The sequence below is a fragment of the Eriocheir sinensis genome, chromosome 1 (genome assembly GCF_024679095.1).
Source record: "Eriocheir sinensis breed Jianghai 21 chromosome 1, ASM2467909v1, whole genome shotgun sequence".
NCBI lineage: Eukaryota > Metazoa > Arthropoda > Malacostraca > Decapoda > Varunidae > Eriocheir > Eriocheir sinensis.
Window position 1 is genome coordinate 14,811,013 of NC_066509.1, and position 20,476 is coordinate 14,831,488.

General features: G+C 38.4%; 1 protein-coding gene across 3 annotated transcripts in view; it reads left to right on the top strand.

Moving 5' to 3' along the window:
* The window catches only part of LOC126995401 (ribosomal protein S6 kinase beta-1-like), a 41,562-nt gene extending 21,179 nt beyond the window's left edge, over nucleotides 1-20,383 (top strand). For 2 of the 3 annotated variants that reach the window (XM_050854922.1, XM_050854913.1), the window contains exons 7-12: nucleotides 1,116-1,263; nucleotides 1,442-1,576; nucleotides 1,801-1,917; nucleotides 2,225-2,356; nucleotides 10,561-10,668; nucleotides 15,294-20,383. In XM_050854922.1, the coding sequence (XP_050710879.1) occupies nucleotides 1,116-1,263; nucleotides 1,442-1,576; nucleotides 1,801-1,917; nucleotides 2,225-2,356; nucleotides 10,561-10,668; nucleotides 15,294-15,605 (952 nt within the window). In that variant the 3' untranslated portion in view covers nucleotides 15,606-20,383. Of the gene's footprint in view, nucleotides 1-1,115; nucleotides 1,264-1,441; nucleotides 1,577-1,800; nucleotides 1,918-2,224; nucleotides 2,357-10,560; nucleotides 10,669-11,247; nucleotides 11,559-15,293 lie in introns of those variants that run through there. The other variant, XM_050854928.1, reaches the window with a different exon arrangement.
* The last annotated feature ends 93 nt before the right edge of the window (nucleotides 20,384-20,476 follow it).

A 20,476-nucleotide genomic window follows, 5' to 3' on the forward strand; every position in this document is an offset into this window, starting at 1 on the left:
AACCGTTCGAGATAGGTGTTCACCTTGCAGAAGAATTCAGATTTCGGAGAAATTACATTTTGGGATGAGTACGTATACGTTGCCGTAGGGAGAGCATACCACGTGTATAAGAGCAGTATTCGTTGTATCTATGATCTTGGGGTTTGGTCTTGATTCGGGAGGTAGTTGTCCCTTTCGGTCCCAACTACAGCCTTTGAAACGGCTTACTCCCTCAGGGCCAACACATTGAAAATCATAGTGTAAAAGAAATTCTTGCCGCAGTAACTGCCAGTGCTCCAAGAGTGCTGCAAGAGTGGAGATAAAGGCCGTCCTTTTACTAAGCCTCGTCGTTGCTATGGTAATGGCGTCTCACTCGCAGCAAAATGGCGTACGCTGATCTTCCTGGCAACGTTTAACATGCATTACTAGCTGTCCAGGCTGACGAACTCCTTACAACAGAAGATGAAAGGGAAGCTGCAGTGGTTATGGTGGCACAGAGAGGTGAAATGCAATGGAAACACTTATATGTGTTTGTTTGGGCCGCCATGTTTGCTGATGACGTCATCACAGCACGAAGGCGCTCCACCTCTCAAAGCCGGGAGCCAGCAGACATGCCGAGTTGGCAACCCATGCTGCCGCGTCACACATCTGAGAGCACTCGTGACGTTCTGAGAGTCCCGATTCCCTCTCTCAAACACAGTCCAGGGAGTGTTTCTAAGGGGGGCACTAATTTTACACGGATTTTCGAATAGTACAGGGATCCTGGGTCCCTAACCCCCGTACTATTTGAGGGACGACTGTACATGTATTTACCTAGTTGTGACATGCGAGAAAAGAGCTATGCTATATATGTATATATATATATATATATATATATATATATATATATATATATATATATATATATATATATATATATATATATATATATATATATATATATATATATATAAACTAGTCTTGTAAGAAATTCTTGAGTGTAAGCATTTTGTAGGTACCTAATATTTTTCTTTGAAGAACATATATTGCCTGCATACTCCGGTCAAATACTGCATTTCAAGCAGAGGAAAGTAATAATGTGTGATGAGTATTGTGATATTATTTTTACATTTTATATTGATGTCTTGTTGCTTCAGTTTCTACATATCCGAAATTATACTGGCTCTGGAACATCTCCACTCTGAGGGCATCATCTACAGAGACCTGAAGCCTGAAAATATCCTATTAGATTCATATGGACATGTTAAGCTCACAGACTTTGGATTGTGCAAAGAAAAAATTCAGGTTAGTACTTTTTTATTTGAGTTTTATGTACATAACTGTTCTTGAGAGCCCAGAAGTGATCTGATGATTTTAAGATTTATTCAATGTAATGTAATGTATTTGGTTTTCAGAATTTGTGAGCCTCATTCTATTTCAGGCTGTTATAGTGTAGTAGATTAATATGCTCCTTGTTTTTCAGGATGACTCTGTGACTCACACCTTCTGTGGCACCATTGAGTACATGGCACCAGAGATACTCACCCGCACAGGCCATGGCAAGGCAGTGGACTGGTGGTCACTCGGAGCACTCATGTATGACATGTTAACGGGTGCGGTGAGTTTCTGTCACCTTTAGTATTGAGTATTGTTTCACTTTAAACATAACTTGTTTTTAACAGTTGCAGGTAGTAGATTAGTTCTTATATTTTCAAGTTCTCACCCCTTAAAAAAAAATATGATGAATGTTTTTAAGATCTACTCTATATACAAATACTCCATTGTAAACCTTTATCCAAAAAGTGGCATGCAGAAGTTCTAATGAGTCAATTCTTTGTTTAGCCACCTTTCACGGCTGAGAATCGTAAGAAGACCATAGAAAAGATCCTGAAGGGGAAGCTGAACCTTCCGCCTTACCTGACACCTGATGCACGGGACCTCATTCGCAAACTGCTCAAGGTAGAAACTAATGCACTTGTACATTTGACCTGGAAGTAGAAAAAAAAAGGTGATCAAGATCAATTTTCTAGATCAATTTGCTAGCTCCTTTCTTTTACTTGGTGTAAAGTTCATAAAAGTATGATACCAGATAAGATGTGACAAACAAATGGGAATATATTTCAATAAACTATGTAGTTTCAAGAAACGGAGGTAATACAGTAAAGAATTATGCTCTCAAACAATGAAAATATCTGTACTGTTATGTGATGGTCTTACAGATATGAGCCACACATTACTGCATGATAATATCTACCTCCTGTTTCAGCGTCAGGTCAGCCAGCGATTGGGCAGTGGGCCAGATAATGGGGAGCCCATCAAGAGGCATCTTTTCTTCAAGCTCATCAACTGGGATGAAGTTATTAACAGAAAGCTGGAGCCCCCATTCAAGCCTGTTTTGGTAAGTTAGCACACACCAAAAAAATCTCATAATATCTAAAATTTACCTGGAAACATCATGATAATCAGTTGACAGGACAACAGATGATGATCAATAATGAGACATTTTGAGAGGAGGAATGCAAATATCTAGGAAGAGCAATTAGTGCAATCCCAGCCCATCCAAAAGAAATCAGGAAAACAACACAGGCTAACAAATTCCAACTGTTTTTATCAGACATAATCACAGTTTTCTTAATGTATTTTTCAGGCTGATTCCAAATCTGGTTTTACTTTTTTTTAGCATTTATTGGATACATTTTTTTTGCTGTTATTATTATTATTATTATTATTATTATTATTATTATTATTATTATTATTATTATTATTATTATTATTATTATTATTACAAGAGATGAATCAGGTAGAAAGGGAGGAGTGTGAACACAATAAGCTGCCTGCTCATCAGCCCCCAGATACCTGAGACACCGAGAAAGAGAAGATGAAGGTGAAAGCACCGAGAGAAAAGGAGAAAGAGGACAAAATAATTAAGATTTTATATATATATATATATATATATATATATATATATATATATATATATATATATATATATATATATATATATATATATATATATATATATATATATATATATATATATATACCTACCTATATATGAGGCCCCGCATGGAGAAGTGTCCCAAGCGCCAATTTTTAAAACGTCAGAAATCGCTTTCAAAGTTTTGGAAACATAAAACATGAATAACTTTGTTGTCATTGAAGCTAGGAGCATTTTGAAAACATCGTTTTAAAGTATTTTCAAGACAAAACCACTGATGTTAGTTACAGAAAGATTAAAACAAGAACAAACAACAAGTACACAAACAAACAACAAGTACATAAACAAACAACCAGATGATATGTTTATGACATCATGAGCAGATTCAGTCACACAAAGTATTGCTGGTTTAATTACTAACACAAAAAAACTATAACGGAGTGTCAAACAAGCAAACAAACACAAATAAACAACAAATAAAAACACAGTTGTTTGGGACTAGTTTTGTGTGTTTCCAGGCAATAAGAACTCATATCCAGTAGTGATTGTGTATTATTCTGCCTATGTTGTCATCTAGACACAACCAAACAATAATAAAAACAAGCAAACAACAAACAAACCACCACCGCAGCCGGGACCTTGGGACGCTCCTCAAAGGCACGTCTTGCCTGGGCGCCCAAGTTGAGCGAGCATGCAGTTCACCTCTCTGGTTTCGGAGCGTTTCGAGCGTATTGCGAGTGCCGTTTTGTCTTTTCCGACATGCTGAGATTGAAGTAGAAGGGTGAAAATAGTGCTATATATGCTTAATTCCAAACCGGCTATTGTGTCGCTTGGGATACTTCTCCACGCGGGGCCTCAAAGTACACAACAGACAAGCAAACATTAATGAATTAAGTAATAACAACTATAAAAACAAAGTTTCTGATATTGCTATAAGGGAATCTATGGGTGTAGTATAGATCACACTTAGAAATGCTAAATGACTATACATAATGTACTTTATTTATTGCACTAATGAATAATGTAAACATTATTTATTACTAAAAGCATTGTGACTGATTTCCTTTTGTAAATTTGGCCTGGATTATCATGAAAGAGCATCCAACAATGTTTTGCCATGATGCTTTCATTCTACAATCTTTGATGGAGCTTCTCTATTATATGAATTATCTAGATGGAAGTGCTCCTTGCCTGCCTCTCCTTGCACCAAGGTGTTCAGGAGAGAGTTCTTAGTGGGATGCAGGAAGTGAATCTTTGACTACATTCAACATTCCATTTCTTTGAAGGCATCAAGGAAATTCTTGACTCCATTTTTTTACACAAATGATGATGTTCCGAAAAAAAAATTCACATACATTTGAAGGCCAACCAAGCCTTCAATTCTAGCAGACCTAGAACTTTGTCAAGTTCAGTGTCATTGAAAGCCTTTTTCCTCCACTCATCTGCATATTATCTCACTTCCCATCTTATAATCATACTTACATCTTGTACCACTCCTACCAAACTCCAGTTTTTTACACTTCCCAAGGTTAAACTTCACCTGCCATGTACCACTCCACTCCCATATTCTATCCAGGTCCCTCTGCAATGCCTCACGGTCCTTTACATTATTCACTCGTCTCAATAGCTTTGCGTCATCTGCAAACAAACTCACATAGCTGGACACTCTGTCCACCATATCATTTATATAAACAGCAAACATTATTGGTGCCAACACCAAACCTTGTGGTACTCCACTCATCACAGGGCACCAGTTGGAAACCCTGTCCCTGATTATTGTCCTCATTTCTCTGTTAGAAGTCCTCCAGCCACTTAATCAGTCCATCACCCACTCCACCCCTATTTTTTAATTTTCCAAATTGGTCTTCTGTGCGGTACTTTGTCGAATGCCTTTTTCAAATCCAGGTACACTCCATCTGCCCAGCCTTCTCTCTCTTGTATTAAATCTGTCACCCTTGAGTAATAACACAACAAGTTGGTGACGCATGATCTCCCTCTCCTGAATCCAAACTGGCAATCCGAGATGATTTTCTCACTTCCTAAGAAATCAGACCACCTGTTTTTAACCTGCCTCTCGCATATCTTCGCAACCACACTAGTGAGTGATACCAGTCTGTAATTTAATGGGTCCTCTCTCTTGCCTCTTAAAAATTGGTATTTTGTTTGCTCTCTTCCAATCTTGTGGTACCTTTCCTTCACTCAGGGAGGCATTCATTATGGAGTGCAGTTTCTCTGCAAGTTGCTCACTACATTCTTTCAAGATTCACCCTGATACTCCGTCCAGCCCCGTTGCCTTTCTTACATCCAGCTTGTTCAAACTTTCCTTGACCTCCTGCACCGTTAACTGTATCTCCTGCATAACCCTTCCTCTTTCCTGGCCCAGTGGTTGCACAAATTTGTCTTCTTTTGTGAAAACTCTATGGAATCTGTTATTCATCACCACTGCCATCTCTGCTGGGTCCTCATATGTAGTTTCATCCATTGTCAGCTAATCGATTGTTACTCTGTTGAGTCTATTCTTTAATTTGCCGTTCACATGTCTATAGAACAGTTTGGGTTGGTCTTTGCACTTGTCGATTATATCTCTTTCATATTTCCGTTTTTCTTCTCTTCTAATCTTTGTATATTCATTCCTTGCTTGTTTGAAATCGTTCCATGAGTTGATTTTTCTTCGTCTCCTCCATCCCTTCCAAGCTTCCCCCTTTCTCTTTCTAGCTGCCTTGCATCTTTTGTTAAACCACTCCTTTTTACCAACATCCCTTTTGGTTACCTTAGGGACATATCTATTTTTGGCTTCCTTGTATAGCTTTAAAAACTCCTCCCACTTATCCTGTGTACTCTTGGCTTTCTACAGCCCACTCCAATTTGCATTTTCAAAAAAAGTTCTCATGCTAACAAAGTCTGCCTTACAGTAGTTGCTTCTCCCAATTTTGTGATCCTCTTTTCGGTCAATTGTTCTCTTTTCTGTTACTTCAAATTCCACAACTGCATGGTCACTCTGCTATTGGACAATCTAGTTTAAGATTTTCTATTATTTCCGGCTCCTTGCTAAATACCAGGTCTAGTCTTGATGCCTCGCCTTCTTTCCCGAATCTGGTATGTTCTTTAATCTACTGAGTCAGCACATGTTCCATTGCCAGTTGCAGGAGTTTTCCTCCCCACGACTCTTCTGCTCCCTGCGTCTGCCAATCCTTCCATTCTACCTCCTTACAGTTGAAATCACCTATTATAATTATTCTCTCACACTCAACATTCCATCCAGGCAACTTGTATCATTTGTTCATATTCTCGGACATTCCATGTGCACTTGTTCTTGGTGGCACATACCCTATTACATACTGCCTCCTTTTTCATTCAGCACCCACAATTTTCACTTTCAATACCTCTGCCAAGCCTTCACCCTCAATCACCTCCTCCACCCTAATGCCTTTTTTAACCATCAGCATCATACCTCCTCCCTGTTTTATCTTTCTGTCTCTCCTCCATATGTTGTATGCACCTTCTCCAATCCCCACCACCTTAATTGGGTCACACAACTTAGTTTCCGTCAGCCCCACAATATCAGGTTCTTTGTCTCTCAAATAGTCGTTAAACTCTATCCACAATGAAACTATTCTATTAATATTCATATATGACACTTTCCACCCTTCCTCCTTTTCTGTTAGATTTTTTCTCTCCTTCCTCTCGTCACTATGAACCACTTCCTCACTTTCATATCCATTACTCTCCCCAATAAAACTCCTTCTCTTCTTCTGATCTCTTCTCATTTAAATCACGAACCTCAGCTCTAAGTTCATTCAACTTATCTCTCTCTTGTTCATTCAGATCTTTTCTCAGGCACATCATTTTGGTGTCTTCTCCCGCTGGCTTCAAAGCTCCTGCCAGGGCTTCTTCTGCTTCGCTCTATGCATTAAATCGTATCCTAATTGGTCTATCTCTTTCGCCATTGTATATTCCAATCCTATGACAGTCATCTATTTCTTTCACCAGGTCTCTTCCCTCTTCTTGTACCCTCTGCACGACCATAGCTGGGCACGATAACAGAAAACCTTATTCCCGATAACTGATAATGAAAAACCTTAACGGCGATAACCGATATTCGTTAACTAGAGACACAAATATAGGCGGTAACCGATAACCGATATAAATCCACAATTCCGATACTAGCTAGCGATAAGTCCGATAGGCGAAAACGACACTATATTGATATTTCAGATCGAATAACATTGATGAATTCAAATTTTCATTATCTGTATTTTAGGAAACTTAAAAACCTTAAAACCACACGTTGACATGTACATATGGACAGTAATACTAGAAATGCCTGAACCGGTGTTGTGTTATTTGGCGTCTCCACCGTCAAAAATTGTTTACAAACACTGGTCTCTCGTGAACGGTGCATGCTCAGACCAGAAAGCGTAGACCTGTACAGTCTCACAAAGCTTTTAAACCGTAATTAAGAGTTGCTGGAAGGCTGAATCAGACATATAGTACCACTACCACCATCCTCGCTGTTTCTAGAACGACACTGTACGAGTTGTATTTATATGTACAGAGTGTCGTTCTAGAAACAGCGAGGATGGTGGTACTGTATGTTTGATTCAGCTTTCCAGCAACTCTTAATGTTAAAAAGCATTGTGAGACTGTACAAATCTAATGGTCTGATCATGCGCAGTTCACGAGAGACCAGTGTTTGTAAACAAAAGCGCCAGCTTTTGACGGTGAGACACCAAATAACACAACACCGGGTGCCTTCAGTATCATGGCATGGTCACAAACGAATATGGAATATCAAATTTGAGGCAGTGAATAATCATTTTTGGGGGCAAAGTTAAATGATTTTTCTCTGTGATATATTGATTTTTGAGTATCATAAAAAAATAACCTAGTGTTTTAATTTTCATGATCTAAGTATGAAATCTCATCACCGAAGCTATTTCATACCCCGAAGTTTTTTCATACAACACTGGGCCACGCATGCGCAGTAGGGAGACAACGGTTTTTTTTCTGAAAGGCGGAAAAAAAAGTAGCGATTATCGCTAGTTTGGCTACAAAAGTAACGAAGATACCGATATATATTTAAATAAGTAGCGGATGGCCGATAATCCGATTTTGTTATCAGCGATAAAGTATCGCAATAACGCCCAGCTATGTGCACGACCTTCTTCACTACATCTCTCAAGTTGTTTTCCCTTGCAGATTTGCTTGGGGTCTTCTCCTAGACACCGAACACAATGACACTTCTTTTTCTCAACCATGCCTCTTAAGCTATGGTCACACTTGCTATTGTTAACGCTAGCCTGGCTTTTGTTTTCGCTGGCTTGCCAGCGATACACGCAGCAGTCTGGTCACACCACCTGCAAAGTCCGCTAGCTAGCTGATCATATCATAACAACACTAGCCGCTCTGGAGGAAGCACTTCTTGGATTTGCTCTGTTCACAATTACTCTTGCCACTTGTTTTGTAGCCAGTGAGGACTTAAAGAAGAAAAGAAAAGTGAAACGAAAGTGGATAAGACCATGGCTGGCAAGGAAAGACCGAAGTGTGTTCGCTCTTGCTCTTGCTGTACATGTGACCCGTTGGAAAGTCACCGAGGTCAAATGAGAACTGAATATTATATTTCCATTAAAGAAAAAAAATACTTTTGGAAATTTTCTTGTATTGTCGTCTAGCTCTTTTATTACGCATTTAAAGTCCCTCCCCAAAAAAGAAATGGAATATTTTTTTGATTGCATGTATGCTGAATAAACGATAGTTTCTTATTACCTTCCCTTCAGCTACCGCTATCGCTAGCAGTACATGCCAGTGAAAACGGTCCGTATCGATAGCTCAAAGCAGCCGGTATCAATCGCTTGTGCAGCGCAAATGGCGCCATATCGCTGGATCCAGCGATATCAGTAGCTCGTGTGACCGCACCTTTACCAGTGCTCCATTTTCTTTGATTACCTTCACCACCTTCTCAGCCATTCTCTCTCCCAACTGCTCCTCCACAATCGCGTTAAAGCTCTGTACACTCCCACTTTGCATCATCTCTCCACCACTGTCAATTTTTTGTTCCAAATTCTTAACTCTTTGCTCCAATTCCATTTTTTCTTCCTTTCGCTTCTCCTCCCACTTATTCTGCTCTTCATTCAACTTTTCCACCGAATCCATGCTTTCCTTTATCCCTTCAGAGCATTTTATCAGCTGAATCTTAAGCTCCCCTTCTTTCACTTCTAAATCACTTATCTTTCTCTTGTCCTCCTCTCTCTCCCTTCTCAACTCACTCACCATCTTCATCACCACTTCAAAATCACTCTCCAACCCTTTCACTCTTCTCTGCAATAATCCATTTTGCAGCTCACTGTTATTTTTCTCGAATCCAGAGAAATCGGCCACTTGCTCTCGTTTTCGTGATGGCAGCAAACAATCCAATCTCGTTTCTAGAAAAAATCTGAATGCAGAATTGGAATCATCATGAAAAATGCTCTTCACCCCACACAAAATTTACTCTGATAAGAAATCTTTGTAAAGCTTGGTAGTTAGAATGGAATGGAGCACTTTTGACAAGCATAGTAGTAACATGAATAACATGCCACTTGCTGAGCGAGTGTGTCCTGCCTGTCATAACATGTGGTTCAGAATCTAAAAGGTATATAAAGAAGAATGGAGAGGAAAAGGCTGGGTATTCAGCAGTCTTTTTGTTTGTTTTTGGTTTTGATTTTGTTTGTTTACCTCATTGAGCTCCTTCCTGTAAAAAAAAAAAGGAAGAAAAACTTGGAGGGACAGGAAGTTTGCATTTGAGATTAGCAGACAGTTGTTGAAAATATTGTTCAATGAAAATTATTGTACAGGGAACTAATAACACACAGCCACCCAAAGTAAGTGGCAACTCGGATGAAATTAAACTTTATGCCAGAGTAGGACTGAGTACACATCAGACTGAGAAGTGGAGGATGGCAAAGGCCTTTGTCCTACAATTAACTAATATTGGCTTAAGGATTACTTAAAAAACTGAGCACCATAAAACATTTTTATCAGTGTATTGTACAAATATATATGCTGGTATACAGTATAACTTTATAGTAAATTGTACAGCTTTGCTATTCACCAAGCAGAGTGCAGTCTTGGTCTTGGTCGTTCCATCATTATTATATGCTGATAGTATTTTATCAGTTAAGAGTAAGATGGGGATCCATTGGTTTATAAATAGTTATAAACTTAATAAACAGCAGGGGATTGCTATTTTTCACCAACTTTACCAAACTGCTCCGTAAATAACAACATGACAACTAGTTTACCAAGCTGCTCAGCAAATACACGACATAAATCTTGCTCACCAAGAACTCAATAGATAACCTCACCCTAATTTGTTTTCCTATGGTGGCATATAGCCATATACTATGCTAAATTTTTGTAGTCAGTATGATTTATGAGTTTAAGCAATTGTTAGTAGTACAAAGAGATGGGATTTCAAGTTCTCAACATGCATTTTTGAAAATTATTCAATTATGCATAAGTGTCCTGAACATCCAAGGATTTTGCACATTGGGATGTTCTATAACCTTATACCCTCAGATAAGATAGGGCTGACTGTATCACTGAAAAAGGTACTTATTGTAAGCTTTACTTATGGTCTTGCTATGTACTATAAGTTGTTCTTTCTTTCTTTCTGTGTGCATTAGAGTGGTGATGATGATGTGAGCCAGTTTGACAGCAAGTTCACCAAACAAACGCCAGTTGACTCTCCTGATGATCACATGCTCAGTGAGAGTGCCAACATGGTCTTTGAGGTATGTACTGAATTTTTTTGTTTTTATTCATATACTTTATCTTAGTAAGTAAAGATACTTTGTCTCTTAATAAGAAACAATGTGAAAATCAAAGACACTTGAGGATATGCTTGTGTGCGTGTGTGTGCATGTGCGTGGGTGTGGGGGGGATGGGTGGGGGGAAGAGAGGCACAGTAAGCATCTTCAGATTCAGGTAAGTCATCAAGGTCTGAGGGTGTCCACTGGCCAGCTTGTGGAGAAGTGATGTCCCCACTTAACTGGGATTGTTGTTGGCCCGAACCATACTGGGAAAAGGCAGACATTTCATGGATCAGGACTAGTGCTTAATCCCTTATGTTGAAAAAAAAAACAGACTAGCTTGTTGAACTAAATAGCTCAGATGTTTGTATTATAAAAAAAAAATCTATTTGGTTGGGATGAGTGTTGACAGTAGCTTGTTTGTGCATGCTCCATCAGTGTATTTTATACTTAGAAAAATTGACAAATTATGATGGAAAACACATTTTTTCCTACTCTACTGCCCTTTCCCATCTGTGTTGGATAGCAATATGGTACATGTGTACAATTTGTTTTCAACAGGGATTCTCATATGTGGCTCCTTCACTGTTAGAGGAAATGGCACTCAACAGCTACAGACATGAGGATATAACAGAAATGAGTTTAGCATGATAGTGCTAAAATGTAATACTCATATGATTTTGTATTTGTAGTGTTGTGAACAATCTTACTGATATGAAAGCATTTTCTGTGATGTACGGCAAAAAAATGTTTGAAATGCCACACAATTGGATTTAATTTGTTTTGTTTCTTCTTTTTCAAAAATGTACAAAATCTGGGGCAATTTTCAAATTGATTTTAATATATTTAAGATTAAAGAATGTTGGGAAATATGTGCATGAAGTTTCTCTTGCCTTGTATACCTAATCATATTAAAAAGATATTCAAAATTAGATTATGCTCATGTCAGTAATGTTTGTTGTTCTGCCTTCTGCTTAGGTGATGGAAGCTAGGAGAGGTGGCTGTGGGAATTATTATAGGCATCCAGCATTAGGTGTTCTGTATATTGGAGAGCTGAGTTCAGATATTTATCAAGAAGTTAGTTGCTTATGTGCTTCATTTTTTCTGCTAAACTAACCAAGGATAACTAAAATTTATGGTGTGGGTGTTACTCTGGAGCTTTGGTGTGCAGTCTGACATATGCGGGAAGAATGGATCTGCTACTGTCCTTATTGCATGGGTGCTTCTTGTACTTTGATCAGCTCAGAGGCTAGACAGGAAATAAATGGATTTTAACTTGGACTACAATCTGGGGAAATTATCACAGCTGCAATAAATCCCCTAAGTGTTAATCTTGAATGATGTTACACTTAACCACAGAACAAAAAGAGGGACCATTATAGTTCTTATTAATTGACAGCCGCAGGTCACAAGATTTACATTTCCCAGACACGTGTAAACTCAATGAAGTTTTACATTGTGAATGATAGTTCACTGATGATGCAGGTGTAGTTTTCAAAGGTGTGTTAATTTAAACCCCGTAACTATGCAGGTTAAATGGTGCAGCAGCAGTTTCTATTAACAAGGTCATCAGTAGACCGTATTGGCTATCAGTTTGCAATCGGGACGCTTTACCCTTTGTTTACCAACTTTTTACAGTTTTGATGTTGCCTACTGCAGCACCATGTATGTAAAGCAGTTATTTTAAGACCAGAAGTCAAAATAACCACACCTTCAGATATAATACTCATGTAACCTCTGTGATCTATAGTCGATTCAGCCAAGTCTGAGGTGTGCATTATCGTGCACTGGCAACTTATTGTCACAGGACATGTCCAATTGCATGGATAATATGTGATAGCCTACGTGGAAACAGTTGTTAGTTTCAATAATATGCAGGCAGTTATGGTTGATTTTGTGTTAAAAATTATTAGTACTGTCGCAAACAGCTGATAAAGCCTGCTAATTTTCTCCGTGGCAGACAGATAGTGCCAAGGATGTTTGATAATTATAATGAGTGATCTTTTGAATTAACATAACAGGTGTTTGCAACAGTATTAAAGATTTTTAACTCAAAATTGACTATAATTAATGGTATTTGTTATTGTTGCCTGCATATTATTGATAATGATGACTGTTTCCTATGCGTAGGCTATCGTACATTCTGCATGAAATCAGACATGCAACATGACGGAAGGTTGCCAGCGCATGATAATGCACACCGCAGACTTGGCTGAACCGACTATAGTGGTCAGTGTGCCTGGCTACCACCCCATGAGCCTGGGTTCGAATCCTGGCCTGGGCAGTCGGCGTGTAGCTCACCCAGCTGTTCATCCTCTCTTTATGGCTGGCCGATAAATGGATACCTGGGGCAACCGGGGGAAGGTACACTGTGACAATCCCGGATTTCACATTGGCCAGTGTCCCGAGGTAACTGGTTGGTACCTACCACAGGCTCAAAGGGCCAACAGATCAGAGATGGGCACCACAGCCATTCGCAGCAATAGCATAGGCACCCACCTTTGCTTTACCTTTAACATCAGATTAAATTATTGTGCTAAAAAGCAAAATATAGTCATGAACAAAATATTCAGGAGACGAAACATCCCATGTTGCCTTTAGCCAGTAGGGGGCTGTTCACAAGGTATATACAGGCCCGTGTACATTCAGCACTCATTGGTCATATATACCATAAATAGATGCAAATCTAAAAACCTACAAGTAATGTGCAAAGTATTTTCCTGACAAGGGGGTACCATGTTTGGACATTTGGCACCAAACAACAACTTATATTCGGCAATCCTGAAATAGAAAAAAGAACCAAGTTTAGTAGGAAAAGTACCTCTTTGACAGTTTTCCGGGTGGCTGTGTGTGGCGTTGCATGTATAGCCAATACTGTCTATTACTCGTCATGAAAAATGAAAAAAAGTGCTTGATAAGCTCAAAATGGATATAGATTTTAACTTATTAAATAAAAGAGGTTTGCTGCTTGTCAAAATGGCCTTTTGGACTGTAGTTATATGCAAATATTTAAAAGTTTGAATTGCAAAATATCTTCAATTTAACACACCTGTCCAGACCACCAAAGAAATTTTAATAGATTTTGAATCAGCTGTGAAGTCCTATTGGTAGTGTACTGCCTTTTCAGTTTCTATTTTTTATTTTTTTTTATCTTTTGTCTGTAAAGGAATAAGGAATAGATATTCCAGTGAAAGCCAAAAGTGAGAAGGGAGGATAAGAATGTTTTACTCACTGAAGGGCAAGATGCCTTTGCATATTGAGTAGCAGTTATATTATTGTTCAGTGACTGGAAGGAGGTAAGTGAATGAACGTGATGAAAAATCTTTGGTTAAATGAAGGCACTATAGTCCGGCAAATCTTAAGTGGCGGCTCTGACGTAGACAGCCCGCTAGACACTGGTGCTATGTCTCCAACTGACCTCGCGCACCGTGCCTTACACACCCTTCTCTCTCTCTCCTCGTGTCTCTCTCTTCTCTCACTCTAGAATAAAAACAAATATGGTTTTATGATTGATTCTCTATCTGTGAGTGAATACAAAGAAATTTGTACAACACTTGGCAGCGTGCCACGAGTGTCGTGTCAGTCAACCAACACACCGGTTGCCAGTTGCTCTGCCTGCTTTAATTATCGCATTTCTGCCATTTTTGGTGTGTGTCGGCCATCTGCCATACAATATCAGCCATCTGGCATAATTATGACAAACTATGGAGACTGTACCTGTATATGTAATGCCAGGACCGTCAAGGAAATTTTGATGTGAATCATCCAGGTGAATGGTGAGGTTCCGCTGGGGATGGCTAGGGAGTGGGGAAGGAGTGGTCGCTAAGAACATTAAAATATTACACTTTGACCTTATTTCCACACCACCCAAGGGTAAGAGTCTTGATGCATTTTTAAAGAGGTTTATTATTAATATTATTATTATGCATTGTCGTGCACCATACTCCCGAATGAGAGTACACCCCACTTTTCTCACACACACACACACGGTCAGTTGGGACTATAACTGTAAAGGTGATGTGGAACTCCTTGACATGTAATTTGATAAAGATAAGTTGCATGGAACAGTACCAATGCCTAGAGTAGTACAATACATGCATTTAAGCAATAGTATGGAGAGGTTGAACAATCACAAAATAAACTATGCTTATAAACCATGTCATCCAGTCATATAGCACAAATGTGTCGCACATATGGAATGATCAGGAAAATATATAATTTAATAATATGAGGGATGTCAGAAGTAGATAAGTAATGTTAGAAGCAGTTGGAGATCTTGAAAAATTAAGTAGATTGATAGTGTGTGACTAAAATAATGAAAATTAGCTATTGAAGTTACTGTTAAAAATCAGTCCAGGATTGTGAAGAAAGGTGTGGAGAAATACACACAGCACTAGGGCTTCAATTTGAATTTATTGATTAGGTTGCAAACTTTTACTTTGGCAACTATGTATGTTTTCAACAAAGTCAAAAATTAATTGATTTTTAAATAGAAGTTGTCACAGTTTGTGCTATGTTGCTTTGTCAGCACTGGGTAATTGATAACAGATGTGTGTAGTGAACAAGTTGGTAATGGGGGTCTATGCCCTTTGATTTATTCTCAACAGGGGTTCACGTATGTGGCACCATCAGTGTTAGAGGAAATGGCTCGGCCAAGTGTAGTGAAAGCACGTTCTCCACGCAAGCCTTTCACTCCTAATTCTGGGGGTCCTTTCTCCCCAAGAAACATCCACAATCCTTTCAACTTTACCAATGGTGCTGATAGTTGTTCTTCATCTGCTCATTATGAACAAATGGATACCAGCAATTCCACTCCAGTAGGAAATAGCCAGCAGCAGCAGCCTCAAGGTCACCACCAGCAAGACCGCAGGCTACATCAGCAGCAACAACAGCACCCAACGTGGAATTGGAAGCATTAACAATCTGGGAATTAGGGAAAAAATTTAGTGGCTCCCTTTTTGCTGCTCATTGTGTCTGTATCATATAGTTTGGAATGATTACATATATGAGGAAAGCCCTACCATTGCAATTAGAAAGGTGCAGAAAAAGCGATGAATGATGAAGTCTGGTCTATGCAAGATGCTTTAGCACATGGATCTGTTCATCTTTTATGAAAATATTGCACACATGAGGTATCAAATGTAATATTGGTTCATGTTTTGAATGAGGTGAGATTTTCATGACTTAGCTACTAGAGTAATCCGTATCATGGTCAAGGGATACCATTGAAGGGGAAAAAAGCAAGTGAATTCTGCACTTACCTATATACATTTGTATCAGACATGTTTCAATGGTGAATATATAAGTATCATTCATGTACTGGGCCTTACATATACTCTTAAGATAGCCTTAATCATTAATAATTTTTGATGGATAAATGAGGCTATTAGCAAGTTCCTCTATAAGCACATGTTTAACACATCTTCTGTCATATAGCTCATCAGTCCTTTACTCTGTGCTCTTAGAACCTTCAGTTCAGTGTTATTGTGGTATACTCTAATTTGGCACCAAACTAGTTTGCTTTAGTGTTTAGCTGTTGTTATTGAGGCTGGGAGGTTTGTAGTTTATGAAGAATTGCTCATTACATTGCCCTGTCCCCCAAAGTAGTTGCATATTGTCTGCGGATTTGATTAAAATCTGAAGTTTAAAGCATTTATATTTTTGAAAAGATAAACAAGCAAATACTATTAATTGTGAAATTGCCGTACAGTTTACCTGTTGAAATTTTCTTTTAATAAGATGACTAGGTTGGTTAAATTATTTAATGTGCCATGCAATAGTATTGAACATATACATATATGATATATAAATAGACATATATAGCCAAAATGGTACAGTAGTCTAGATCTAGTGTAATGCCTTACCAGTATGTAGCAGCTAACTGAAGCCCCTGGCAGACAGGGGCTACCCACCCCAGTGGAAGGTGTTTTGCTCCAAAGCAGTGTGACTGTTGATGACTAACACATATTTGTACTTCATAACCATATACTAGGATTTGTTCACATCATTGCTTTGTGTGATGAAAGTTTTATTAATTTATTTTTTTCATTTTTATTTCTCTTACATTTGAATTATACCTTGAATAATATTCTGCTGCAATCAATATTCAAATGCATCATAATGCAGTATCTATTGTAGTGTAGGGAGACATTAACTAATATTTTATTGCAATCACCCATAACATTTTGGGACCTATTTATTATGGAGTATTGGAGGATGTAGATAGGAATGTACATAGTTTGTGGTTTCCCTTGAGCCATTTAATCCATAAAATAGTTGCTGTGATTGTACTGGTTATTGTTAATTATTTTACAGAGGCACAAGTTTTACAACCCTTTGAGGTTTTATTTATAAAATGTTATCTTGCAACCCTTTTGTTTACCAGTACTGACTGTCAGTTGCGTGTTGAGTATAACCAAAGTTCTCAGTGTAGTGGTGAACACGCATCACTCTAAACAGACTGGACTCATCCATGACCTTGTACATAAAAATGCTTTTATTAGCCTAAATTTTATAGTTCTTCCAAAAATGGTTGATATCAGTGTGATGTGATGTGTCTTAAGCCATAGCCAGGTGCCCACATTTTGGTTTGATGGTCATCTGGTTGACAAGATTTTTTTTGTTTTTTTTTTTTTTTTTTGTCCAAGGGAATGTTGAGCAGCATGAGGATGTACTTTTACGTCATGGAATGAGTTTTCTTCATTCCTTTTCATTTTACTTTGACAAATTTCAATTGACTATGCAAGAGAGTAGTGCAATTGTCAGTGTTTTATTATGGCCTTCATTATTTGAAATTTACTGGCAGCAGCTGTGCATTATTTTATGAACAATGTATGACTTGGTGCTTTGACTTGACTTATTGATGGGGTGTCCTCATCACTCAAAAACAACCACCATCATGATTTTATTTAACTTATTATTGAGTTATTGCTTCGTAACTTACTTTCCAGATTCATGACATAAAAAGCAAGAGTATGATACTGCAATTCCGTAAGAGTTATGCAGAATATTTTTAATATTTACAGTCAGGGCTAACTAACAATTTTTCTTGCCCTCTCATTTATTTACTTATGCTTTGTGTGGAGCAGGAACTTGGAAGCTGTTCTTTTACATAAAGCTTGAAATTGCTTCTTGGTTTTCAAGGTTTATAGGTAAAAAAAGAATGAGATTTGCTAGTGTAGGAAGATATGGTACTTATTAGAGACTGATTCTTGCTTGCAAGACACACACAAAAAAAATTGTATATATATATTGAAGTATGGTCACTATCCCAAGGTAATCAAACGGCACTGGAATGCATTACTATCAGTTATAAATGTAAATGACTATTCTAGTAATTTTGGCAAGCTGCGTTCATACATTTAAAAAATTTATGAACGTTTTTCTAAAGGCCGTTATTCTCAAACATGTGTTTGTGTGCATTTGTGCATGTATGCATGCATGCATGTGTGTGCTCACATGCTCTTACACTTTTCACTTGAATTCATGCCTGCACACTGTTTGTATGTGTGTGTCTGTGTGTGTTATTCACTCTTGGTCTGACCACATCCTGAATTGCCAGCCAGTAAACTCGTTTTGAGCTTGTAGAAGCTTGGATCTGTGGGTGCATCTGAGACCTCAAACACCATACACCCCATCTCCCATGCTCAATGGGGGTTGCTAATCTCTCCTATTAGTAGAAAGAAAAACTTCAGTCTGAGCAAGGCACAAACCTCGGCCTGCCAGATGTCAGTTAAGCACTTAACCCACTACACCAAAGAGAAAAAGAGAGGGAGAGTGTGTGTTTGTGTGTAATTCACCTATACAAGCATATGTGCCCAGGGTCAGAAGACCTTGAGTTATTCACCTTTGGCCATACCAGCCTCCTACTACGGGGTCAGGGCACAAATCACTCATATCTGGTACCTATCAACTGCTGGGTAGACAGTGTCATGATGAAAAGAGACCACCTACTCCACCTCCCTTAAATCCCTCAAATCAAAACCCAGGACAACTCCGTCATGAGCTGAGACTGCCAATCACTCGTGTGCATACCTGTGTGCATGTACATTTATAATATTGATGTACACCCATATGCACACGAACACACACACACACACATACATGTATGCATGGCATGGCTGTGTGCTCTTCATATAATCAAAGAATTTTTTTATTAAATCAAATTACAATGCCAGCAATTCGCTTAAAACAGCTGCGCTCTCTCTCTCTCTCTCTCTCTCTCTCTCTCTCTCTCTCTCTCTCTCTCTCTCTCTCTCTCTCTCTCTCTCTCTCTCTCTCTCTCTCTCTCTCTCTCTCTCTCTCTCTCTCTCTCTCTCTCTCTCTCTCTCTCTCTCTCTCTCTCTCTCTCTATCTCTCTCTCTCTCTCTCTCTCTCTCTCTCTCTCTCTCTCTCTCTCTCTCTCTCTCTCTCTCTCTCTCTCTCTCTCTCTCTCTCTTTTTAGACAATGAACTTTCACATGCTGTGGTGGATGGTGAGAAACTCCACTGACAACAAGGTTGGAAAGCCATATACACACGTAATTTTTATCCTCGGCTAGGTCTTTCTGCGTTTCCACAAAGCCTGATACACAAGCACCACTAGGCTACACACACGACCATACGTGATTCGTAACATACACCACGCACCTCCCACTTCTCTTGGCGCAAGTGTATCATTTTCTGCAAGAAATCAGCATCATTTTACCCATAACTCTAAACTTGATTTCTGGCACTCAATAAAAGTGATGTTTGTGTGTCATTCTCCACACAGGATTCTATAAAAAAACCACGTGTGTAATTCTCCTTGCAAGTTTCTATAGAAGCGGCACTTGTATATCATTCTCTGCACGGAATTAGCAGAATTTTACCTATAACTTTGAAACTATTTCTATCATTTTATAAAAACGGCACTTGTGTATCATTCTCCACGCTGTGCCTCATTTGTAATGGTTGAGCCCTATGAAAGAATCTAGAACTTCACTATATATAGTTATTAAACAAGATTGACACTAAATAATCCACATAACACTTGTGGCCAGTTGGTTTAGTTGTGCCACCAAGATTGTCCAGCAGTTCTACTTTGTAGATATGATCAAAATAACAGGAAAATTTTCATGTTTACATGTAAATAACTGAGTTTCATTGACAGCTTTAGTTTACTTTGGTATGACAATTTCTTTTATTTAACAATTGTGTAGCCTACTTGGGTCACATTATGAACCACCTACTCACATGCAATGGGATTCATCCATTCTTTGCCAAGTTTGCTTATGTCTCAGGTTTGTTATACCCATTTTGCAAATTTATCATACAGGATTTCATAGGATAACATGTAGAGTTTCAGTTTTCATATATGCAGGGCTAGATTATCCAATAGGCCATCCCAGTTTTAAGTCTGAAGTCTAAGCCCAAGTATGAAATAAACATTGAATATTCTTTTCAGTGGATCATGTAATAGTACTTATAAGACCCTAAGTACTTTATGTGATAATGTTTCATGTAATGTAAAAGATTAAAAAAATTATTCATCAGAGAGCCTTGCAGAGTGATGGAACTGAGAGGAACAACTTCAGGTTATCCAATATAGGGTCATGGCACATCAATGTAAAGACTTAGAATTATAATAAATTTTGATGCTAATAATGGCCTAGTGCAAACTGAAGCCAGATGTAAGAAAAGACTCTCCTTACTGGTAAAGTAATTTCTTGCCAATTGGCTGCCTGATAACAACCAGTAAAATGTAAAAACTAGATTTATGGACTAAAATGTTGCAGTGAGGGGTCTATTGGGGTGTAAGTAGATGGAAGAAG